Source organism: Agelaius phoeniceus, chromosome 10 (genome assembly GCF_051311805.1).
Source record: "Agelaius phoeniceus isolate bAgePho1 chromosome 10, bAgePho1.hap1, whole genome shotgun sequence".
Taxonomy (NCBI): Eukaryota; Metazoa; Chordata; class Aves; order Passeriformes; family Icteridae; genus Agelaius; species Agelaius phoeniceus.
Genome location: NC_135274.1, coordinates 19099454 through 19122270, shown reverse-complemented (window position 1 = coordinate 19122270; position 22817 = coordinate 19099454). Strand labels below are relative to the sequence as shown.

Below are 22817 nucleotides of genomic sequence, written 5' to 3'. Positions count from 1 at the left end.
GATAAACCATTTCAGTAGTTTGACACAACGGTTTCTTTTCAGAGCACTCTTGGTGCAAGGGTAACATCCATTCCAGTGTTCAGTTAGAAAGTAGAAACCAGTCTTTTTATTAACTTTCATTTATTTTCTTCCAACTAATAAAAAGCAGACCAGGACTTCCTCTCCCTCCTTTTTTAATAAAGAGCTACATCCCAGGCATGGTTTTAAACCCCAAGGAGTTAAAGGAATAAGCAGAGGAAAAAAATCTCTGTTCCTGAAATTCCTTGTAGCGCGCAGCACTGCTGCAATTGCAACATGCAGTTCCTGCACTAGAAGGCTCTAATTCCAGTGCCATATGGCTTCAGAATCTCATTACACTGATCTGCTTAAAGTGATTTCTTAGTGGACAAGCAAAACATTTTTGGTCACCTTCAGCAGAGGGAAACAACAATTCTGCCACTGTTGACGCACATGAACTCCCACGTAAACTGCCAAAAGCAGGAGTGAGCAGTGAAGATCACAGGACAACCTTAGCCAAGGAACTTTTGTTGTCATCTCAAAGCTGTGAAGACATCAAGGGTATTCAAGGACCATTACCATCATTAAACAAAACAAAAAAAAAAAAAAAAAAGAAGAAGAAAATCCAAACCAAATAAACAAAACTGCAGACAAAAAGAAACCCCAAAGCCAATGATGTCACAGCTGGATTAGACAAGATTCTAAAGAGATCAGGAGAGGAGCAGAATCTTCCCAGGCCAAGCAGTGGACATGAATTGTTGCTGCACATGTAGGGTTAATTTTACCTGGCTCTCTTGATTTCTGCAACTAAGAGCAGATCACAAAGAACAGAAGGCATTTTTTCCTGCTAGGCCTCTGCTTGGCAAGATAAACAAACAGATCCCAGAGTTACCAAAGTGTAGCTGGCACAGGGGTAAAGACCCTGGGGGTGAAGACCCTAGCTGGATCCAGGGTTTCAGCTTGGATGCAAAATGATTCCAGTCTTGACAATGAAAATGGTTACAGACCTATGTGAGACCAAGAGTCTTTCTGAGCATTCTACCCAAAACATTAAATGGCTCTTGGCTTAAAATCATGGGAATAAACTGAGAGACAAGTAAATGCAAAAGAAATACGAGTGAGATGCTGGGTAATGCAGAGAAGGCTGTGATCCATAAAACCAGGCACATCAGAGCCCCATTCTCCAGCTCCTAAACCCTAGCACCAGTGCACAGGCACAGTCTTTGTGTCATGGCCCTCCAGCAGCACCATGACAGCTGAAAAGGACAGACTCTGGACATTGGGGGGAACGTGTTTTGTCCTCTCTGTACTCTGCCACTGACAGACTGAGTCACCTCAAGGGCATGGTAACCCTGATCCTTGCTGCCATCCAGAGCACTGCACTGGATTCCTTGCTCTATTCCTCTTTCTTTCCCCCTTCACCTTTTCCTCCCTACAAGGAACTTCTGGAGCATTCCCAATGCAGAACAGCTGCTGGATCCATGCAGCTAAGACCACCAGGTCAGCTTCTTTCCCTGAGGAGCAGCTGTGCACATTCCCCAATGGAAACAGCATTTTTTTTTGCTTGCAATTCATAACTTGAAACACATAAAGGAGAACCAGAAAGACACAGGGATAAAAATAGCATCTGTGAGCATCACAAGGGCTGTTGATACTCCAGGCTTTTGGACACAGGCCAAATGTTAGCTGAACAGGAAGAAAGAGCTTCTCACATTACAAAGTACAGTAAGGGCCTTTCCAATGTTTTCTTGCCATCTCTCAAGCACTCAACATCAGTTACCACAAGGGGTAGGAGACTGGGCCTTAGGGACTATTGATTTTTCCCTGTTTGCCTGTCTGTGCTCTGAGGTTCACTCAGTCACTCTGGGCAGTCCAACGGAAAAAGAAGCTCTTGTAGAGACTTTCCTGGACACTGCTTCACCTGACTGGGCTCTCAGCTGGCAGATACACATCAAACACACTCCTTTAATATCCCCAGGACAAGGCCTGTGCTCATCTAGGGAGCTGAGGATAAGAGGAGTTATTCCCTCTGCTCTGGCAATTGTGAAGTACACTTCCTTTTTTTCCCCCTGGCCCAGGACTGCTGTCAGAAACCAGACATCTGTCCTGAAGGACCTGCCCACACAGGCATCTCTCTGTGCTGAGCACCAGCAAATGAGGGGCTGGAACTTCCTCTGTGTGCATCCACAAGTGCAACCACACAGGGCAGCTGGATGCTTGCACACACCTACCCAGGTAACAGGAACTTGTCCTGCTCAGTGCACTGTACTGCAGAGCTGTTCCTTGCTCATGTCCACTCACAGCCTGAACCCCTGCACCATTCCCAGCCCAATTTACCCATCCCAGCTTTGTCTCTGAACCACCAGCTGGAACAGATTCAAGGTTCTAGAAAAACACAATCTATAGGGTGATTTCTCAGGTCACACCAAAGCCTGGTGTGAAGCAGGAAAATACAGGTATGGACAATCTGCTAGCACGTGCACCATGTGTGCTCTTCCTTCACCTCTCCCCCCCTGCAGCACTGACACCAGGCACAGCAGGGCAAGGTGTTACCACACACCACAACACCCCAGTCCTCTCCCTCTCCTTCACAGCCAGCACAGTTATTGGGTTTTGTCATCACACCCAATCTCAAATATGTAAATAGCATAAATTTACAGGAAACCATGAGTTTCAATCCTTTGTCAAAACCAGGCAAGAGCTGCTAAAATTATATGGAAAAGTGCCAGCTGGGATAGAAAAAGCATGAGCATGAAAGCCTCATTTCCTTTCATACCAAGACTAAAATTATTCATGGATCTATATTAACAGGCAAGTATGCCCACACAGTAAAAAAGACATCTGTAAGTCAGCCTCAGGTGCAGAAAGGGTATAGAGCTGCACCTGAGTGAACTTTTCCTACAGGAAGCAGCACAAGGGTTTCCCTGCAACATCACACTAGTGTTGTGACCTTGCCTGCCAACTCCAAGCATCCCACATGCAGCATTCACATGCTGGGAAGTGCTGAACACTGTCTGCACAAGGTTAGACCTCCAGCCCACATGAAATAAGGGCAGTGCTTTGACTTCAACAGCACCATGGACTTAAATTGCCTAAAGCTGAGTGGTGCAGTGTTCTGATGAGATAAGAAATTGCTCTTTAGTCTGTCAGGAAACCTCATTACAAATGCTTTCTGCTGACCAGCAAAGATTTACATAATAAAATGTATCTAAATCCCACATCCGTTTATGGACCTTAGTCCCAGCATAAGTTCACTTCATGGCATGTAGCACTAAATAATGCTTTGTACTTCTCCAGTGATTCTCAGCTGAGCACTCTGGCACCACAGAGAAATTGTTACTCCCATGAAATAGACTATTTCCTTTCTAATTGCCAATAAAAGGATATAGTTTAAGAAGAATATTTTTGCTTATATATATTTGAGAATGCATCTGAGAACTATTTGAAGAAAGCTTGTGGGGGAAAGAATAATTTCACCTCAAGTTTTGCCCCACAAAGAGCCTAAAAATGGGGAGGAATGTGCTAAAAGCATATATCCACACATCTCCCACTGGCTTGAGAGCCCTTTGAATTGGCTTAAAAATAATTTCACCCCCTCTTTAACCACTTCTTTGCTGCCCCTTTGTAGCACAAATGCACATAATTCTACAGAATATTTTCCTGTCTCTTGTTTAAATATACTTGCTTCAAGATTAGCAATCAACTGTAAAACAAACCACATAAACCCAATATTTTTAGTTGTATCAGAAGCATTGTAAGGACCCACCAGTGAACTTTAAAATCTCAATACAAATAATGAAGCATAAGGAAAAAATTCTTCAACTGGGAACTGAATCCCAAGGTATTCATAGAGTTTGTCTAAGATCAATTGCAATTACTACAGTAAAGCTAGAAAATATAGAAGTATCTACTAAAATACTAAGAAATATCCCTTTCTTGAATGTAGCCTTAAGCATGGCACATAGAGCATTTCTCAGTGTTATTTTGTACCATTTGTAGATATCCCCATCTTTCCAACATTGAATTTAAAACAGAGTTCTGCTCATTAAGATTTTGCAGTATTATCTGTATCAGCCTAATTGCTACTATACATACATTCAGGGTCAGCAGGTCTCATAGTGAAGGCTGCTGAACTGAAACTGTTAAGAATGAACTAATTTGATAAAATAAAAACAAAACGCTAACATGGAGTTTTATAATCAGGCTCAGTGACTGATACCAGCACTGGCAGTGGACATGCCAGGTATTTTAGAGCATGTGAGCTCTGTTGAGAGTATTTAGCATTTGGCAGCAGTATGGAGTCACAGGGTCCTCAGTACACCAGTCAGCCTGACCTGCCAGGGCATTCTCACCTGAGGCTTCCACCAAGACACCTTCTATCCAGTGCTTCGGCTACTGCATTTAGGAGGCAGTAGCCTCCCTACTCCCCACTCCCTTCCCTTTATGCTGTGGGTGATGCTGTTTTCAGCTGCTTTCTCTGCTGTTCCTGACCTGCAGTTTAGACATGTAGTCAAGTAATGTCCTTCTATAGTATAACCCAGTTTAGATGACAAGCTTAAATAGAGAACCTGGGTACCCCATTTTCAAAGGTTCAGCCCCTATCTCGCTGTTTATCTCTGGTGACCTCGGTTCTCTCCGAATTAGTGCTGTCGGTACTTTGCATGCGAATGCTGTTGCCGCAGGAGCGGGTCCCTGTCGGGCCGGGAGCGGGTCCCTGTGTCCCTCTCGGGTCGGGAGCGGGTCCCTGTGTCCCTGTCGGGCAGGGAGCGGGCCCCTGTGTCACTCTCGGGCCGGGAGCGCGTCCCTGTGTCCCTCTCGGGTCGGGAGCGGGTCCCTGTGTCCCTGTCGGGCCAGGAGCGGGTCCCTGTGTCCCTCTCAGTCTCCACCCCGCGCCCTCCAGCGGCTCCTCCGCAAACAGGCGGCGCTGGCAGCGCCCGCATCTCTCCAGCAACGGAGAGCAGCTCCTGGGTAGCAAACCCGGCAGAGCCATCACATCTCTTGGAAAAGGGGCTTGAAGGAGAGAGGCTCCTCTGCCCAACTCGGTATCATCCTGCCTTTCAGCTAATCCGGGAAGGGTCTGGCCCTATCCTTGAGGGTCTGGGGCGGTGGGAACTGCAGTGTCAAACAGCGCTGCTGTGCCCTCTGCTGCCCCTTCCCCCTGGGCAGAGGAGGCTGCTCTGGCACAGCTTCTTCCTGGGACCAACACACACACACACACACACCCCTTCCCCAGGCAGCAGCCCTGCCCTGCTATCCTGCTGGAAAGAGGATTCAGGGGATAACTGCTTGTGTTTCATTTCTGCTTCCCATTGCTGGACTGGGAAAACCTCACAGTGGTGACATCTCAGCTCTGAAGGGAACAGTGAGGCAGGCAGTGTGCACCTGTACAGAGCTGCTGTTGCAGATACTGGGATAGAATGGGCACAAAATATCACTGACAAGCTGCTCTTTGCTCTGTCCAACCACTTCTGCTCCTCACAGGGCTCTTGCTGCCAGCTCTCTGCTCCCATTCTAGACAAAATGATGCACAAGGCCCTGATCTATAGCCAGAGTGTAATTCAACATGATACAAAATGACAATTGCACATTGCTGAAACTGCATTCTCCTCTAACTGAAAACAAAACCAGGAAGATGGATTTTTATGAGCTATCAACAAAATTACTAAAAAGTTTACCTCAAACTGAACTGTGACTTCAAAGCCAGCTGTGAAGCCTCTCCTAGTTTCATCAATGTGGAAAGGGAAGAGATACTAGACACAGATAACAGTACAAATATCTGAGACAGATGAAATGGTGAGAATAGTTTAGAATCTCATTTTAAAAAATAGGAAGTCTGTTTTCACAGAATAAGCTGATCACCATAACAAGGATTAATCAGGTTTTTCCAGGAACCTTCCTGCACCAACAACTGGCATGTAATTGCTAGAGCTCTCTGATCAGTTATGCACCTGCTTACAGCTCAGGGTCATGCTAAGGCCACAGCTGTTTCAGTTTGAAATAACCTTTTCTCTGGATATTGCAAGATCAATAGTATGGCTCCTATGTATCTCATCAGCTTTGGCTTTTATTCTGCAAACACCAATATTGATCCCTTCAAAAATTAAGCCTTGGCTTCAGAGACCTCTGAACCACAGTGTAATGGATAACAGTGAACTTCAGACTCAAAGAGGGGAAATATTTATAGTCATGCTTCGTTAGGTGAAGGATTATTGATTGATAACAAGAAGCAAACCCTCTTGATAGTAATTCTAGCCACAGCAATTCGGTGAGAATATGAAATCCATATCAGACAAAAATGCATTTGAAGTGTTAAAGTTGTAACATATATGATTAACAGGCAGCAAATTCAAACTTCTCACATCCAAATAATCTAATTTTCATTTATCATTGCTACTAGAGCTGCATGTGTTTGCTGTGGTTCTTTCCTCAATACCTGTCTGTCAGCATGTGCACATCCTTGGAAAGTTATAATTAAACTGGAGATCTTGCAGTAACAATAATTGGAGATGCCAGTAACTGTGGGCTAGTTGCCTACCTATGTATAACTAAAATTCTTATAGTTCTTGGAACTTAAAAGCAAAAGTCACTCTCCTGAAATACTGAAAGGCACCCTCTCTGGTTTTAGATTTTCTTCACCTCTTCACATTGAACCTGAAGTGGTTTTCCAATGTAAAATGTGAGTACAAAATCTCTGAAGCTCAAGGCATGTAAGAGGAGAGTCAGATCCTATCAGGAGCTGTTGCCAAGCAGCCCACAATGGCGTACATCAGCATTGTTTGTCTTGTATTTATGTCTCACAACTGCAGATAACTGCTCTTGTATTTGGGGCCAGCTGTAGACAATTCATTGCCCAAGGGAAACTGGAAATCACACAGCTCCTGGCCATGCAGAGGAAGCAAGAGCTAAATGGTTTGCAGCCCCTCATATCTCGTTGCCCTGGGCAACAGTCTGCACTGTGGAAGTGGCAGATTCAGCCTTCCTCATATGAATTCTGTAATTTATGGTGTTAATATATGGATTGATACTATGACAGCCCTTCTGTAGTACTATTGGGGTGCTCATGCATTAGGTGATACGGGTGGGTGCATAAACAGTCTCAGGATAGGAGCTGCTGGTTTCCATCCAAGATCTTTGAGACACAGATGGAGGTAACTGGAAGCACAGAGATTACAGGTTGCACTCACGGATGTGGGGAATCTGAGTCCAGATCCTCTCAGCATGGCTTTCCTTGAGCTCTGACAAATGAACTCAGGATCCTCATATGAACCCAGGACAATGCTGACAGCAGGTGCTAACTCTGTGCTGCCTCTTATACCTATTTGCAGCAGGGGCTACAGCTGGGTCAGCTACAGCTGAGTGCACTCAGACAAAAATATCTGGTCCCATGGAGTGCTGAGTACCAGCAGTTCCCCATATTCACACAGAAATGAAGAGCTCTTTGCAGCTTTCTGGATCAGAGCCACTTTGTTGTAATATTGATGACAGATCACTTCCCATCACCACTTTGCAATGTTTCAAAGGATTTTGGCTTCTGCAGAAATTTAACCTTTACTCCCATGCTTGAGTAATCCAGGTCAGGAATCAGTGAATTTTAAAATCAAAAGAACATTGGACTAACATTCCAGAAAGGACCTTTGTGTCTCTGTTTACACTTCCATAGAGTCACCTTTGCATTCACTGTAATAGTCCTGCACTTAACTGCAACCAAGTCCCCAGAGAACTTAATCTGTGTTGTTTTCATATACCTCTGGAATCAGGGAAGCTCTGCAGATAGAAGAGAGGGCTGGCCTGGCTGCCTTGAAGGGCCAAACAAGCCCCTGTGTGCTCAGAGCAGGAGAGCTACTATGAGATGGTAGTACCTTATACTGGAGCCAAACCGTGGGCACAATCCACCTTTGAGACAGGCAGAGTAATGGTACAGAAACGAGTAGCAGCCTCCATGAAGGCATGGACACTCAGTGCTTTGGCTGTGCTTGTTTAGCTCCTGATTGCCCAAAAGATTTAGGACTCAAAGGTCATCACAGCAGTGATTTTGGAGCAACACATTTTCAACAACACACCAAACACAATGCACAGCAAGTGCAAAGCTGGTTTTGAGCAGGAGTGTGGGTGTGGGTGTATGTGTGTTGTGCTGGCAAACAAAATAGACAATCATTTCATGACAGCATGGATTATTGATCCTGGTAGTCTGTCCTTCCTCTGGCCATTTTTTTGGGGGGGATATTGTACCGTATTGTCAGATCCCTGCAATGGCTAGAAAAGATGGAGACAGAACACAGCAGCTTTGTAACCTAATCCTAGGGTCCATGGAAATTTATGATTGTCTGTCTCAGTTCAGGACTTCATTCCATACTACAGTGCAGGAAATCTTCTAATAGAAAATAGGATGAATGCAGAACTATATTCACAATAATTCATTAATACAAAGTTATTTGCAGACCTCTGCTGAAAAGGCACCAGCTTTCTGCAATGCTGCACTGCAAAATACAAGAAGTATGTGCATATAAATGTAATGTATTTCACCCTTGAATGAATGCTGTTGCTTCAGATTTTACCAGCCTGAATTCACATGCTGGACATGGCCCTCCTCCAGTACATGAGCTCAATCATTCCTCAGAGGCAGTTATGCTTTTGGACTCACAGATGTTATCTGTGTTGTGCTTACATGACAGTGGAGCTGGAAGATACTGTGATCTCAACCCAATTGTCCCCTACACATCTGTCCCCATGCCAAAGTGGAGCCTGATGTCTTTTGGTTCACTAAACTCAAGAGCTTTTTACAGTGCTCCTGTTCCCTAAGCAGTACCTCCTTCCATGCCATGACTTACAGAACACTCAAGGTATTCACTACTGATGTTTTTCCATCTATGCATGTAAGAGTTGGCTGTTTCTTCACCCTGTCTCCCTTCTGTTCCTTGGTTTCAGTTCTGGCAGCTCTGCTGCACTAGTTAGTGTGAGTCACTGATTAGCAATGATCCATGTGCCATGTTATCTCTTTCACATCATTCTCCAACATTTTCTCACATGAGCATGATCAGGCAGCTTTGCAGAGAACTAGGATTTCTGACAGTCATTGACCCACTGACCACCTGGGGCAATCCAGTTGTTACTGTGCTCAACTCTAAAGGGAGGTACAAGGCCACCCTGGCCTTTAGCAGCAAAACATTTATGGCTTTTCTCTTCTCCCAGACACTTGAACACACACCCAGCTCTGAAGAACAGGAGAAAAATACACACAGGACTAGTATGTACCAGACATGTGCTGTCAAATTATTTTAACAGTCACCTAGGCCTCATTCAGGAAAGTTCATCCTAGATTAAACACTAAGTCCAGCCTTGGGACTAAGAGAGGCCTCAAACGTGGTACAGAAGGGGGAAAAGAGTGACAGCAATGGAATTGATTAGCTTATTTTCTACTCAATGAGATGACCTGGTGCTGTAAGTACCCTCCCAAATCCTGATCCTGCTTCCCTCAGGGAGAAGTCCTCTCAGGGGAACTCTTGGATTTAGACACCATATGGAGGGTGAGAAAAAGGAATTAAATAAAAGATGAGGCAAGAGGTGGAAAAAGGCCCTTGTATTTAATGAGCTGCCACACAATGTGATAAATGTCAGCTTAGTTTAATTTCCAGTGAGGCCATCTGAGCTCCCCTCTGCCAGAGAGATGGGAACAGACAGGGGCTCCTCTCTGCCTCCTTTTGGTCATATTTGCTTTTTAAGCTTGAGCCTTAGCAATGCAGAATGGTCACTACTGCCTGCCCTGTTAGCAAGCAATAACTTCTGCCAGCACCAGCATCTCTCATTGTGCTTGACTCAGAGACCTCACACAGGAGGAGGTCCTGCACTTGCTTTGCCCTGGAGATTCCTCCCACTTCCTCCTTCCAGGTAACCCAGGGCTTGCCCTGGAGAGTTTAAGAGCAGACTGGGAAGTGCCACAGTCTGACTAGATCATTGCATGACGGCATCATTTTTCCCTTGCTTTTGACCTAAGCTACCTCATTCTTTTAAAAAAAATTTTACTTGATGGCCAACCCACTCCCTACTAGACTACCATATAGTGTTAGCAAGAGCCTGCTCTGGAAGTCAGAGGTTTCTGCTTTCTGTTTCACTAAAACTGCCAACAGAGGGCTAACAGGCCTGGAGAAGCATCAGGATAATCATGAGAAGAGCTGACCCAAAGAGCAAACAGACAGACTTCCTTGCAGCTGAAGCATGTATCCTGGAATAACTCACTTGAGTCCCAACTATTTTCCAGGCACTAAAAAAATGTACTGCAGAATCTTCTAAGGACGTACAGGACCTGGTGTCTGGCAAGCACAGCTGTGGAAAGGACCATAGGAATCACCACCACTAACAGCTAAACTTGGATCCCGCCACCTGACTTTCCTTTACTAATTTCCTCCCATGTTAAACACTCCTCCATGCCAACAGACAAACACCTACAAGTCATTACTAAGGTAGATTAGAAAATAAAGGGCAGAGGGAGACTGCTGTAGCATTAGATTTAACAGCAGCAATACAGAGGCTTTTGAAAGAGAGAATGACTGAGAGATTGACAGATTGGATCACGCCTCAGTTCCATCCTGCCTAGTTCCCTGTCTCCAACAGTTGCCATCACAACATGCGTGAGTAGAAAGTGTGAAAATCTTGCAGCAAGCAGATGGTGGATAGCTACTCCTATTCCCTTTTCTCCCCTACATCCTGGTCTCACTGGCATGAGAATGAAAGCTCAGGGTGTAACAGCTAGTTTTGGGAAGGGTATCAATAAATGAGAAAACAGGGCTGTAAGCAGCCTTTTAATATTTGGGGCTCTGCATGGCTCTCCTTAGAGCCCACTGCTCTGAAAGTAATTAGTAATAGTATCACACCTGGATATTGCAAGGTGTTCTTAAATTCTGTCAAGGATGCCAGGATCACATCCCACATGAAAAAATATTCACCTAAAGTAAAAGATGGAATGTAGAAGAGGGACATCTCTGACCTGTTCTCTCCTGAAACTGAAGCAGCCTTAATGCATGCTACTGTTTCTAGGAAGCTCTTTAGTCACCTCTGTCTTTCTGAACATGAGACCAAACTATCACATAAATATTTTGCCTTGAGACAAACTAGTGTTCTGGATCCCAACTCATAGCAGTTTCTTATAATCTTTATTTCTGATAATGCCTCTGCAAACCAGATTAGAATGTGGCCTTTTAACAAGTCTGTGGTACTTGCAATATTCTACATCTTGGAAAGTGCACCATGTACATCTGCACATTTTTCATGGATTTCTCCGAGAGCTTAGTTTCCACTTTTTATAGATACAAAATTTGCAGCATTAGCAAAACACTTCTAAACAGTTTTAGTAAACAGCTTCCAGTGAAACAGCTGCACAGAATAGGCCATATAGAATGGGGTAAAATTAATAACCACAATCTATGAACAAAAAAGTAAACAAGTAGCTTTTTTAAGCTGTAAAACTAAAAAAGATAAATTGCTATTATCTCTCCTTTCCCACATTCCACCCTCCCACATGGAATCTCTGAGGTCTAATAGAATGAGCTTATTTCCCTTGTCTTCACTATTTTCATCTTTCTCTTCAGATACTGTTTTTATACTTGGCATGAATTCAATATTTTTGACATTTGTCACTTCACCAAGTTTGGTAAAAATTGGCCAACAGTTCAAAAGCTTTACCAGGGAACAGAGATAAAGACGCAGATAATGTGATCAAAGCTCAATTTTTTTATAGAAGTAGGTTAATGGGGAAATTTCAACCAACCATTTCTCATAAGCATGAGATCCCAAGTAAATTTAGCAAACCCATTTCTGCAGTTTTCTATTGTCATATTTTATTGGGAATGCAGTGATAGATGCTCCTCCCATGCCTTATGTTATTTTGGGTGAGGAAATCTGGTGTGTGTAGTCAGTGGAAAGACCACTTTCCACTTGCTGTGCACCAAAAATCCCTAAGTAGGACAGAGACACAGAATCTGTGGTTCAAAAAGAGTTCCTGAAATGCATGAATGCTCTAAAACAAAGGAAAGAATTTTATGTTGCAGAGGAATTTTATTTGATTTAAGCCTTTGCATAGGAGTAGCAAAGGGCCTATTTGATATGGTATCTCAAAAGTTAATTTCCTAAAATATCCTTTTTTGTGTCCTTAATGTCCACAGACACATATCAGAAACATTGCAATTGTCTGTCCAGCTGTGACATATTAGATTATTTGTGGCTTTGTAGCATAAAGCAGATTCTGGGACTTGTGATGCTTAGCCACTGGCCTCGGACAAGTGCCAACTGGGGTTATTCCATTCTGCTGACCTAAATTCCTCTCACACAGTCAGGTGGATGCAGTATCATCCTTTACTTCCTGCCCCAAATTATAACACAGCTTCTCTTCACACACACAGGTATTTTACACTGCTCCTCAACTCTGGTGGTTAAGCTAAGAATGATAGGAATTGACATACCATGGTTAACAGATAGGAATTTTAAGTCCAGAGATGTCAATCCTAAACTAAATTCAGTTAATGATTTTCCTTTTTATTCCCATCAAGTTGTTTAAATTCCTTTCTGTTTGGTTTTTCATTTTGTTTTGGTTTTTTTTTTTTTCCCCCATAAAATGAGAGACTGGGGAAATACAAATGTGTAAAATCAGATGAAAGTTGACATGAATGTATGGGGTTATTTCTTGTACGTAACATTGGTGCAATGTAGCACTTTCTGCAAATTCACATCAGTGCATCTCCTACCAGGGACACTGACAGTCAGCTCATCTGGGTCCAGTTAACACTCAAAGGGAAGGAACTCTTACAACTTCATTGAGAATTATGGGGAGCCTCTAACAAAACCCCATCTCCCATGTGCTGTGGAATTCTTTATTGGCAAGAGATGAGCCAAGCTGCTGACCTTTTGAGACAGCTCACATTGGTTCTGGCAGCTCCATCCTATCATAAAATCATTTTAAGAAAAAAATCTGCAGAAAATGGGGCACTGGGTGGAGGTGCCTGTGTGTGCAGCTGTGCCCAGAATGTTGCCCACACATAGCAAAGCTGGCATCAGATTTCTGGAGGCCAACTGCCAAGTGTGGGTGGGTAGTGAAAGCACAAAAGCCTATTCCTGTGGGCTTTGCAGGCTGCAAGAGCTGTATGTGTTCCCACAGGCAAACGATCCTGCCGTCGGCACCAGGCGTGTCACCCTGCAAAGCTCTTCCCTCCCCACCACAGAAGAGCTGCCACTTGCCCACCTACCCAAAGGACATGCTTTTTCCAAAATTGATGAGTGTTTCCCCAACACCTCCCAACAAACAAGTTCAATGAAAGTAGGGTAAATTAAAAAAAGACTCTTGACGCAGTTTTGGTAACAAGATTGGGTAGTGTTGCTGCTAAATCTCAGATAGTAAGCAGAAAGCCTGCTAGCATTCACAAACTACTCCTGTCCTAGGCACCTGTGGTGGCCCCATTACCTCAGCCACACCAGGACAGTCAGGAATAATCCCAGGCAGGCTGAGGGAGCACAGGGCTACCTAAGAGATCTAATTTGGTCCTCCATTGTTTTACGCTCTGTGAAGATGTGCTACTGTGCAGGTCGGTACTAGAAAAGTGTCAAGGTAAGAGAGCTACTGTGGAGCAGGAAAATCCCTTCAAAGCTTTGATTTTGACCCAGGTGAGGCAGATACTGTATGTATGAAGTCTGTAGCAGAATAAGAAGCTTTTTTGCTAGCACATGAACCGTGTAACACAACATGAGTCAGCTAATGAGGGATGAAAGCTTTTGCCCAGGACAGATAAGTTGAGCCCCTGGCAATTAATTATGTGACACTCTTATTGACACATTAAAAATAAAATGGTGTGTCATTACTTCACACAGACCAAAATGATCCTATAAAGGTTTTATTGAAAATGTAAAGGTCTTTCTTTTTAACATTCCCATAAAGTTCTTGTTTGACATTTTGCAAATTTTGTGAATAAATTTCTTCCTTCCTGCTCTTGGGCGAGCTGGGAGCTGTGCTCCCAACCAAGAGCTGGCTACATTCTGGAGAGTTTGAATCCCACCAGTCCAAGCGGCAATATGAGGGTGAGAGTTGTAAAAATAGTAAACACAATAAATGGCCAGGGATCCCCTCAGTTTGCTAAGGCTGAGAGTCCTTTCACTTGTTTGAGCTGTAAAGATTCCCAATGAAATACAAGAGACCCTTGCAGGTTCCTGGGAACTATTTGTCCAATAAGCTACTGCTGATTCAGCTAAGGCACCCATGTTACAACATGTGATTCATAATAATGGTGCATCATCATCATGGGTTTGGAGAAACATTTTTCCTTCAGCCAATAACAAATATTTTAATGTTATTTTCTTCCATTTTTGCACAACTATTTTTGCCACTTACATGATTCAATAAAAAATGAACTCTGCCTACAAAAAGGCAGGCAAACTCCATAAGTAGGGTCTGATTTGTAGGTTTCAAATGGCTGGGGAAATGGTGGGATTATCCTTCCCTGATGGAAGCTGATCAGCTAGGCTCCTGCCTCAGTGTGGAATGGATAAAACACCACAATCCGTGCTCTTTGCTCCTCTCCTGAGGACTGGCCTGCTGGGTGACCTCCAGGAAACCAATAAGACTCTCTAGCATCAGCCTCATGACCCAGAAACCTGTCTTGAATTCAGCAGAGAACAGGGGAAAGGTTCACCAACATTTCTAGTGCCCAGAATGACTTCCTATTAGACAATAGTATATTACACAGTAGGTAACATAATGCTATGTCACCTCTAACAAATCCCTTCTGATTTCAAGGAGAGTCCTCAACATGGATGACGGGACCTGCATTGAGTTTAACAAGAAAACCAGAAGACATACAAATCTTTTTGGCTCTCCTGAAATACTTATTAAAAAAAAAAATAAAATGGATATGCCTCGTATTGAATTCCAAATCTTCATTTAAAAAAATGTTAATTCATGTGACTTCATGTCAATCTGAATTTGCACAATTGCAAAGCAATTCATGTTGGCATTACTGGGTCAAAGAGCCTGCTGCTGCAAGCTCTCCTGGCAATCATACTCTCTCCCACACCAAGCTCCTGCTGAGGATATCCTGGAAAAGATTTTGGAGAGATGGGGCCTGGTCCTAAATATTTTGTTGACTTTGAATCTGCTTTTGTGCTATTTTTTTAGGCAAGATACTGATTGCACGTGCTCTATTAAACTTAGTTCAGCTGCCATAGCTAATATCAAACCAAAGAATAATGTTGGTCTAAAACCTTACTTATATGTTGTCTAAAAGCCAAATGTTGGTCACACTCTGTTTCATATACAGATTGAACAAAGCCAGTGACAAAGGCATTTCAGGAACCTGTACAACATCTTTGGCATTCATAGCATACAATCCATTCAAACACTGACAGCTATAAAATTTGCTCCTATGCAATTCAACAAAAAGGTTCTCTTTATGCGATAAAACATAGCTGTAATCTGCTTTAACTCAACTGTAGGTAACAAAAAAGGGTCACAAAGGCTTTTCTCAGATGATATTTTGATCACCAGCATCTCCTACTGTCTTTCTAGTTTCAGGTTCCTCAGTTTCTGGTCGTGCAGTCCCCAATGCCAGCAGGTGGGTATCCAGCTCAGATGCATAAGGATGTCAGTGCAAAGCATAGGGCCTCACCTGTATTCACTGGCATTTGAATGTTAGAAACAGTAAAATCAAGACTGACAGAGAGAAAAGCTTTTGAGATCCTGTCCCTGTCCTAGTATCTTCCAGAAATCCTGAAACAGCAAAGGCCATGAAAAGATTCTCTGAGAATGGGCTGCTATTCCAGTACCACAAGCAAATGCACAGCACATTAGCGCTGCCGCTGCTCCAGCATCCTCCCACACCCCCTTTTCTCCACCACCTCCCTGCAAGAACTGTGCTCGGGTATTTTACACAGATCACTTCACAGGTAGGACATGCTGCTCTTACTTTCAGAGAAAACATGCTTGGAAAACAAACCATCAATAAATGGCTGTGTAATTGCCCACAGCCGGGGATTTGCAGTCTGCTGATGGCTCCTATTTCACACACAGGTGTAATATTGTCACACAAAGGCAGCAGCACCTCCTGGGGGAACAGGGCCCCCAAATCCACACAAATGTAGTAAGAAGAAAAATAAAGATGCCTTACCCACATGGGTGATAACCGTAGTCAGTCGCTGGGTGAGCTCCTGATGTGACATCTCTTCTTCTTTTAGCCAAAAAAGCATTTCACACAGGGAACTACACAGCATCCAAAAAAAGATGCACCCAGAGTGGGAGGCTGCACACTCACTGCCTCACTTGCACACAAAGCAAGGACCACTCCCACGGCACGGCCCTTCCAGCTTTCACATCTTCTCTCGGCTGCTCACCTCTTCCAATTTGCTGCCATCCATGCATGGACCTTGAAAAGCTCCTTCCAGATGGGGACTTTACCCCCCTCGACGGAAGGAAGGGAGCAGGAGGGGGGAAATATAAAAGCGGGGGAAAGCAGACGAGTTGATTGCTTATGGCTTTTTTCCTCCCTTCTCCCGCGGATGAGGCAAAGGATAAAGAGACAAACCAGCAAGCAGATACCTTCCTCCAGGGAGACTTTTGGATGGTGATGCTGCGAGTCAGGGAAAAATCCTGGAGGTAGGAATGGCATCGGGAGGAGTGGAGCTGGCAGGAGAGCTCGAACAGCCGCAGCTGCTCTGCGACGCTCCCTTCACCAGCGAGCCTGGGAGCGGAGAACAACACGCACACAGCCTCCGATGCTCCCCCTCGGCCCCTGGGGCCCGAGTGCCTTGCAGGCTGTGGTTGAGTGGAACCCCGCAATGACTCCAGAGACCCTCCTCCCACCCCCTATTAGAAGCCCCTGCCTGCGGGGCCAGCGCTTCCATGGAGGGGGAGGGGGCCCCTGGCCGTTCTACCTGTGTTGTGACCAGGGGCTTTGTTGCTCCACCTGCACGAACAGGATCCCCGGGATCCTGGCTGAGCCCACAGGAGCCTCTCCAGCTGCACCTGTACCAGCAGGGTGAATTAATCAGCTGTGGGTGCTGGGCAGAGCTGATCATGGCCACGGAGCTCACTGTGCCCATGGGCAGGCAGGCACAGGTGGCCTTCAATGGCCAGAGCAGGTCTGTGGCACCCACGGGTGCCAGCCTTGCCTGGATGCGTGGCTGCCGTGGGGCAACGGGAAAGCTTCACCAGCCCTGTGAGAACAGGGAGAGTAAGGCAGGCAAGGAAGTGAGGAAGGGGAGGACAAGCCAGGGACTTGTATATCTCCATTCCATCCCTCTTTGCACCTGGTCCTTGGAAGCCTACCTGAAGCTCCACACATGGAAAACTTATTGCACAGCTAAAATGGAAGAAATAAAACAGACCAGGGTGCAGCTGCCTGCAAGGTCTGCTCTATTCCCACAGAATTAATTCAGCTCTAAATCCAGATCCCTACCCATCCATAGAGTTTTGCTTAAGTCCACCTTTCCAAGCACACCAAAGAACCTGACAACATGGATGCCCAAAGCTGGAGCTGTAAAGTACCCCTGTGGCCATGTGAGATCTTACAGCACAGTTAGTGAGGCTGTCCTGGTGTTGCAAAAAGGTTTACCTCAGTGAAAAGAAAATCCTATAATCAGCTGGCTGACCTAAAAGCCAGTCTGAGTACCTGTGCTGTTGTCCTCATTTTTGGATGACTGACCAACTATGCCAAGAGGTTCCTTGCATAGTTCTGTTCAGTTAGTTTAACAGCAAATCTGTCTGAAAACATGAGAAGGATGACTTCAGAGCCACCCACCAGGCAACATTTTAGGATTAAAGCAAAAGCCATTTTTTTTCTGAGATCCAATTTTACTGCCTATCTAGGCAGTAAAGGTCAAACTGCAAAGACCTTGACTTATGTTAAAAGGATTCCCCCAACCAGGGAAGAGATGGCATCAGTGGGGGGAAAAAAATATGTGGGAAACAGACTGACATCTAGCTATAACTTTTTTGAGGGATTTGAAAGGTCTGGGATGCTTTTTTTTTTTCTTGAAGGGTCACAGATGGCAGGTAGGAACATGGCACTAAAAAAGTCACCATGTTTCCAGACACTTAAAAGATTTTTTTCTTTTTTTTTTTTCTCCAGGCACAGACACTGTAGAAGCCCATTCATAAAGTAAGTACACTGAAAAGCAGAGTAGATTATTTGCTCTCACTACTCCTACAGCAAGGCTGTTCAAGAACACCAAGGATAACTAAGAGCCTTTGTCTAATTTCTAGCTAGATTAATTCTCAGCTATTTTAGGACCATATGCTCTTATACCGACATTGTTATTCAGCATCAGTAACTCCAGATTTGTGAATATTTGCTATTTTAAGATCCCTTTTCTCTTATTATTTGTTCTTGCTATGTTAATCTGCTTTCTAGCTTTCCAGCACACCTTCAATAGCTTTTGAACCAGTCAATTGCAGTCAATTGCAATCCAGTTCAGGAGAGAGGAATTCTCACAGGTTCACTGAAACTCAGCCAGGTGCACAAAGTCTGAAAGGGGGAAGGATGCAGTAGGGACTCACTGATTAATCCTGGCCACTCCCTGCCCAGGTGGGTTAAACTGCAGGGTGGGTTACATGGGGTCAGTCTAAGGCTAAATGCGATTTAGTCCAAGTTATGGTGCTGTCCCTCCCTTGTGATGGAAGTGATAACAAACAAAAAGGGGGAATTTTGGTAGGAAGGTTTTGGGCAGCAGGACACAGCCATGGGATAGCAAACTCCATTAGTTTTAGCAGTTACAGGATGATTTCTTTACACTGCCAAGATTCAGTGGTGCCTGCATTAGAAAAAGGCTACTGTTCATTGTGTATATTGTCATTACAAATTCCCAAATGGAAAAGCCATTGGATTGAAGTCAAAAATATTGCAAAAGCACGGGTGATCCACAAAGCCAAGTTGAGAAAGGGAAAAAAATAGAAGCCTAGACTATAGGGATCTCTTGGAGACACAGAGAAATGAAAGCCCTGTGTCTGTCACTAGAGGAATGGTTGAAAGTTGCTGAAGTAACTTAGTCTATCAATGGGATGGTAACAATTTCCAGTGCTGAGAAATTTTTTTTGTGAAATTGAGCCAGTACTTTTACAACAAATTCTGACTTCCCCTCTGAAGGATAAAAGCCCTTGCTGATAAACATGTGGTAGAGGTACAGAGGATGATGATTTACATTCCAGGCAGGGATCTCACTGAAAACAGAATCAAGGGCTGTGAAAACACCATGGTTCCACTGCTAAGATGATGGCCAACAGGCAAAACAATTTGATTTTTCCATAGAGTGACAGCCTGACAAATCACCAGCTCTTTATTAGATCCTGAATCAAACATCTGAGGCCAAAGCATTGTAAGCAATTTTAGTAAGCAGTGAATTGCACACTGCTAACAAAAAGTGTTTATAAGACTCTATGGCCTGACCAGTATAAAGGGAAACTCTCAAAAGGGAAAAAAAAAGACATTTTCTCCTTTTTCATCTTATATAGCTATATATCTTCCTTCAGTCACTAAAAAACACTTGGCCAAATGATCCTGAAGAGCTATTGAGAATTGGAATGAGATCCATCCCTGAAACCAGCCTGTCTTCTTCACTGTCTTGATTATTTCCATTTTCCCAGTCCTACATAACCTTTACAAACTCAGCCATCTTTTAGTTTTTCATGAAAATCTCCTTCTAGAACAAGATGACAACCTTCTCTTATACAGAGTGCATCTGAAGACTTTTCCATAGCAGAAAAATAGGCAGGCTGATGGAATAACAGAGAAGTTTAGAATCCCTTTACCAAGTTTCTTCCTTTGAAGACTTTGGGACTACTTTGATATCATACCCCTTCCCCTTTGTCTCTAGACTGGCAGATCCCTGTATCAAAGACTGTGGCTCTGTTACTTGCTGGGAAGAACTAGAACACTTTTGGCACAACTGGGAAAGGTAATTACACTGTCACCACTTCTGACAGGCTATGGCAGTACCTCAGAACAACAGCACATTTCCGTTAGTAGAAGAAACTGTTAAGTGAGTCAGATACTTCTTTGATTCACACAAAAAGAAGGCACCCAGAGTGCTGCTTCCTTTCTGGAACATCAGTCACATAGTAAAGGAAAATAGCACTCCATATTTTAAGTTTTCTTACTTTTATTCTATTTGGAACATTTCAGCCAAAGTGCTTTTCTTGGCTTTTAAGAGAGTCACAGTGCTGGGGCTCCTCTGCTGTTCTCGGTTTTCTGCTGGCCTCTTGGTCAGCTCCTGTGACAAATCTGGGCTTCCCTGCCAAAACTTGCAGGAACACTTTCCTCCACACACAGCTCCCCTGGCAACGCCTGAGGCTCTGCCCTCACACTTAGCCTCTCACCTAAGCCCTGCAAAGTCTGACCTGCTTTGCCTCAGATGCTCTTTCAGCTACTTGAAAAGGAGCACATCTCCTTGTAAAATCTATTCTGAACAAAAAGAGGCCACTGAAGACACAACACTAGTTTTAGCAAAATTCTCTGCTCCGCTCCCTGTCTTCCTTCCCAGTCATAAACCTTTTTATCAACAACATTTACATCAATCATTCACTTTCTGTGCTCCAGAACAACTGTCCTGACACAGGCTGGGGCAGTGGCCCATCTGTGAGCAGGACCATTAATACAACCTCAGGAAAGAGTGCATGAAGCAGGCCACTTAAAGAGATTATCCCTCTCCAGTATTTCCCTGTCAGATTGCAGTGATCTCTGGTTCAGGGACTTCCTGAACTGAAGTCTGCATATGACTGATAATATTTAATACTCTATTTCTTCAGGAATCTGTCTAGCCAATTTTTTTAATCTACTTATAATTTTGATGACCATAAAGTTTGATAGTAACAAGACTTGCAATTTAAATATGCATTGTGTGAAAAAAGCAACTTCTTTTGGTTTTAAAAGCTTGAACCATCTGAAGCTTGATGGTTCAGTTTCAGGCCTCTGATTCCTGCATCTTGAGAAGGAATGGATACTTTCCTATTTGCAGTATCCACTTTAGCCATGACTTTTTATGCAGTGATCATATCCCACAGTTACCTGAGCTGAGCTGAGACAAATGCTGTACTAGTTATATCTAAGGGAAAAAAAAGAAGAAGCTTATTGATACCTTCAACATTCTTGCCATGTTGCTTTGAACTTTCTCTTGTTTATGCAGCTTGGACAGTGAAAACCTCCAGTGCCACTGTGTTGCTTATGTAATTCTGGTGGATGTCTTCCAATGCTAAGAGTTAGGAGATAAATGTTTGCAGTTAAATTTTTACAAAAATCCGTATGCCTATTTTTATTGAATTCAATTCTTTCAACTCTTTCCTCTTTTAAAACAAAACCTGGATTTTAGACAAAGCTGTTGAACAGAAGTGATTCTGTAATTTTTAGGCCCAGGTTACTTTTATGAACTCTATGTAGTTTATTTTAAGGAAGGCACTTGTCCACTTTCAGCATCATAAAAATCCCTGAGCTGATCTCCTAGGAAGCTTTCATGTCAACTGACTGGAGGTCTAGATTGATGGAGGCATGGGGAGGTCTCCAGGGCAGCAGGCAGAGTAACTTATAAAGACAAATGTCCTCCCTCTAATCAATTCTCCTGCCCTGCTACTGTCACTAGCCCCTGACACATTGGCTTTCTGTCAGATGAGCTCTTGCACCCTCATTCTGTGGCTGTACATCTGCAAATGGCTCACATATGACTGGTGCCCTGGTTTCAGCTGGGATAGATCTGGCTTTCTTCTTAGAAGCTGCTACAATGCTGTGTTTTGGATTCAGTGTGAGAATAATGCTGATATGAAACTGATGCTTTGGTTGTAGCCAAGTGGTGCTTACCCAAAGTCAATGACTTCACAGTGTCCCATGTTCTGCTAGTGAGGAGGGGCACAAAAATCTGGGAGGGAGTGAGAATGGCTGGGACAGCTGACCTGAACTGGCCAAAGGGATACTCCATGCCACAGGATGCCTTGCCCAGTGTATAAACAGTGAGGGCTGATCACTGCTCAGGGATGGGCTGGGCACTGGTCAGGTTTGTGTGAATCACTTATCTGGGGTTTTATTTCTCACTCTCTCCTTTACATTACAATTATTATTGCTATTTTTCTTGTTATCTTCAGTATTATATTTTACTTTGTTTCAATTATTAAATAGTTCTTGTATCAACCCACAAGTTTTACTTTTTTTTCTGATTCTCCTCCCCATCCCATCAGAGGGACAGAAGTATGTGAGGACTGCATGGATTTAGTTACTGACCAAGGCTAAACCACAGCAACTGGGAAGGGTCTCCATTTAGGAGCACTGACTAGACTGGTGTAAAAAACACTCTTTCCATGGGAAATGCCAGACAGAAGCAAATGAGAGGACATGGTAACAGAATTGGATCTGTTGGTCCTTAAGATGGTGAGTGAATGCCATTCAACAGAATAGAGGAAGCATAATTTTCAGTCCTTAGATATATATGAGGGAGAGAGAGAAAAAAACAGGCAGAGAGAAGCTTGGGCTTCATTATTCCTTTCTGGAATTGTAAACTTTTCTTAAAGTAATGAAACTAAAAGTTGTGCTATGAAGTTCAGTTAATGTAGCAGAAGGTAAATTCCACTGCTGAATTGAATCTCAGGCTCATCCAGAGCTGACAAAATGAGAAATGCAAGGTACATTTGAGGTGGCCCCATTAAGGAGAGTGGATTGAATAGTGACCAGCAAATAGAACAAAGCTTCAAAAAGACAGCAAAGCTTTATACAGTTGCAGAAAGAAACTGATTTCAGAAATCATTTGTTACCATGACTTGGAAGTACCAAATATAATTACAGTAGGAAAAAAAATCATTGCATTTTTACCTAGAA

General features: G+C 43.7%; 1 protein-coding gene across 1 annotated transcript in view; it reads right to left on the bottom strand.

Annotated features, from left to right (window-relative positions):
- Positions 1–16781, bottom strand: part of MCF2L2 (MCF.2 cell line derived transforming sequence-like 2) — a 152917-nt gene extending 136136 nt beyond the window's left edge. Inside the window, exon 1 of the mRNA XM_054639104.2 lies at positions 16137–16781. Within this exon, the coding sequence (XP_054495079.2) occupies positions 16137–16239 (103 nt within the window). The 5' untranslated portion in view covers positions 16240–16781. The remainder of the gene's footprint in view (positions 1–16136) is intronic.
- Between the last annotated feature and the right edge of the window lie 6036 nt (positions 16782–22817).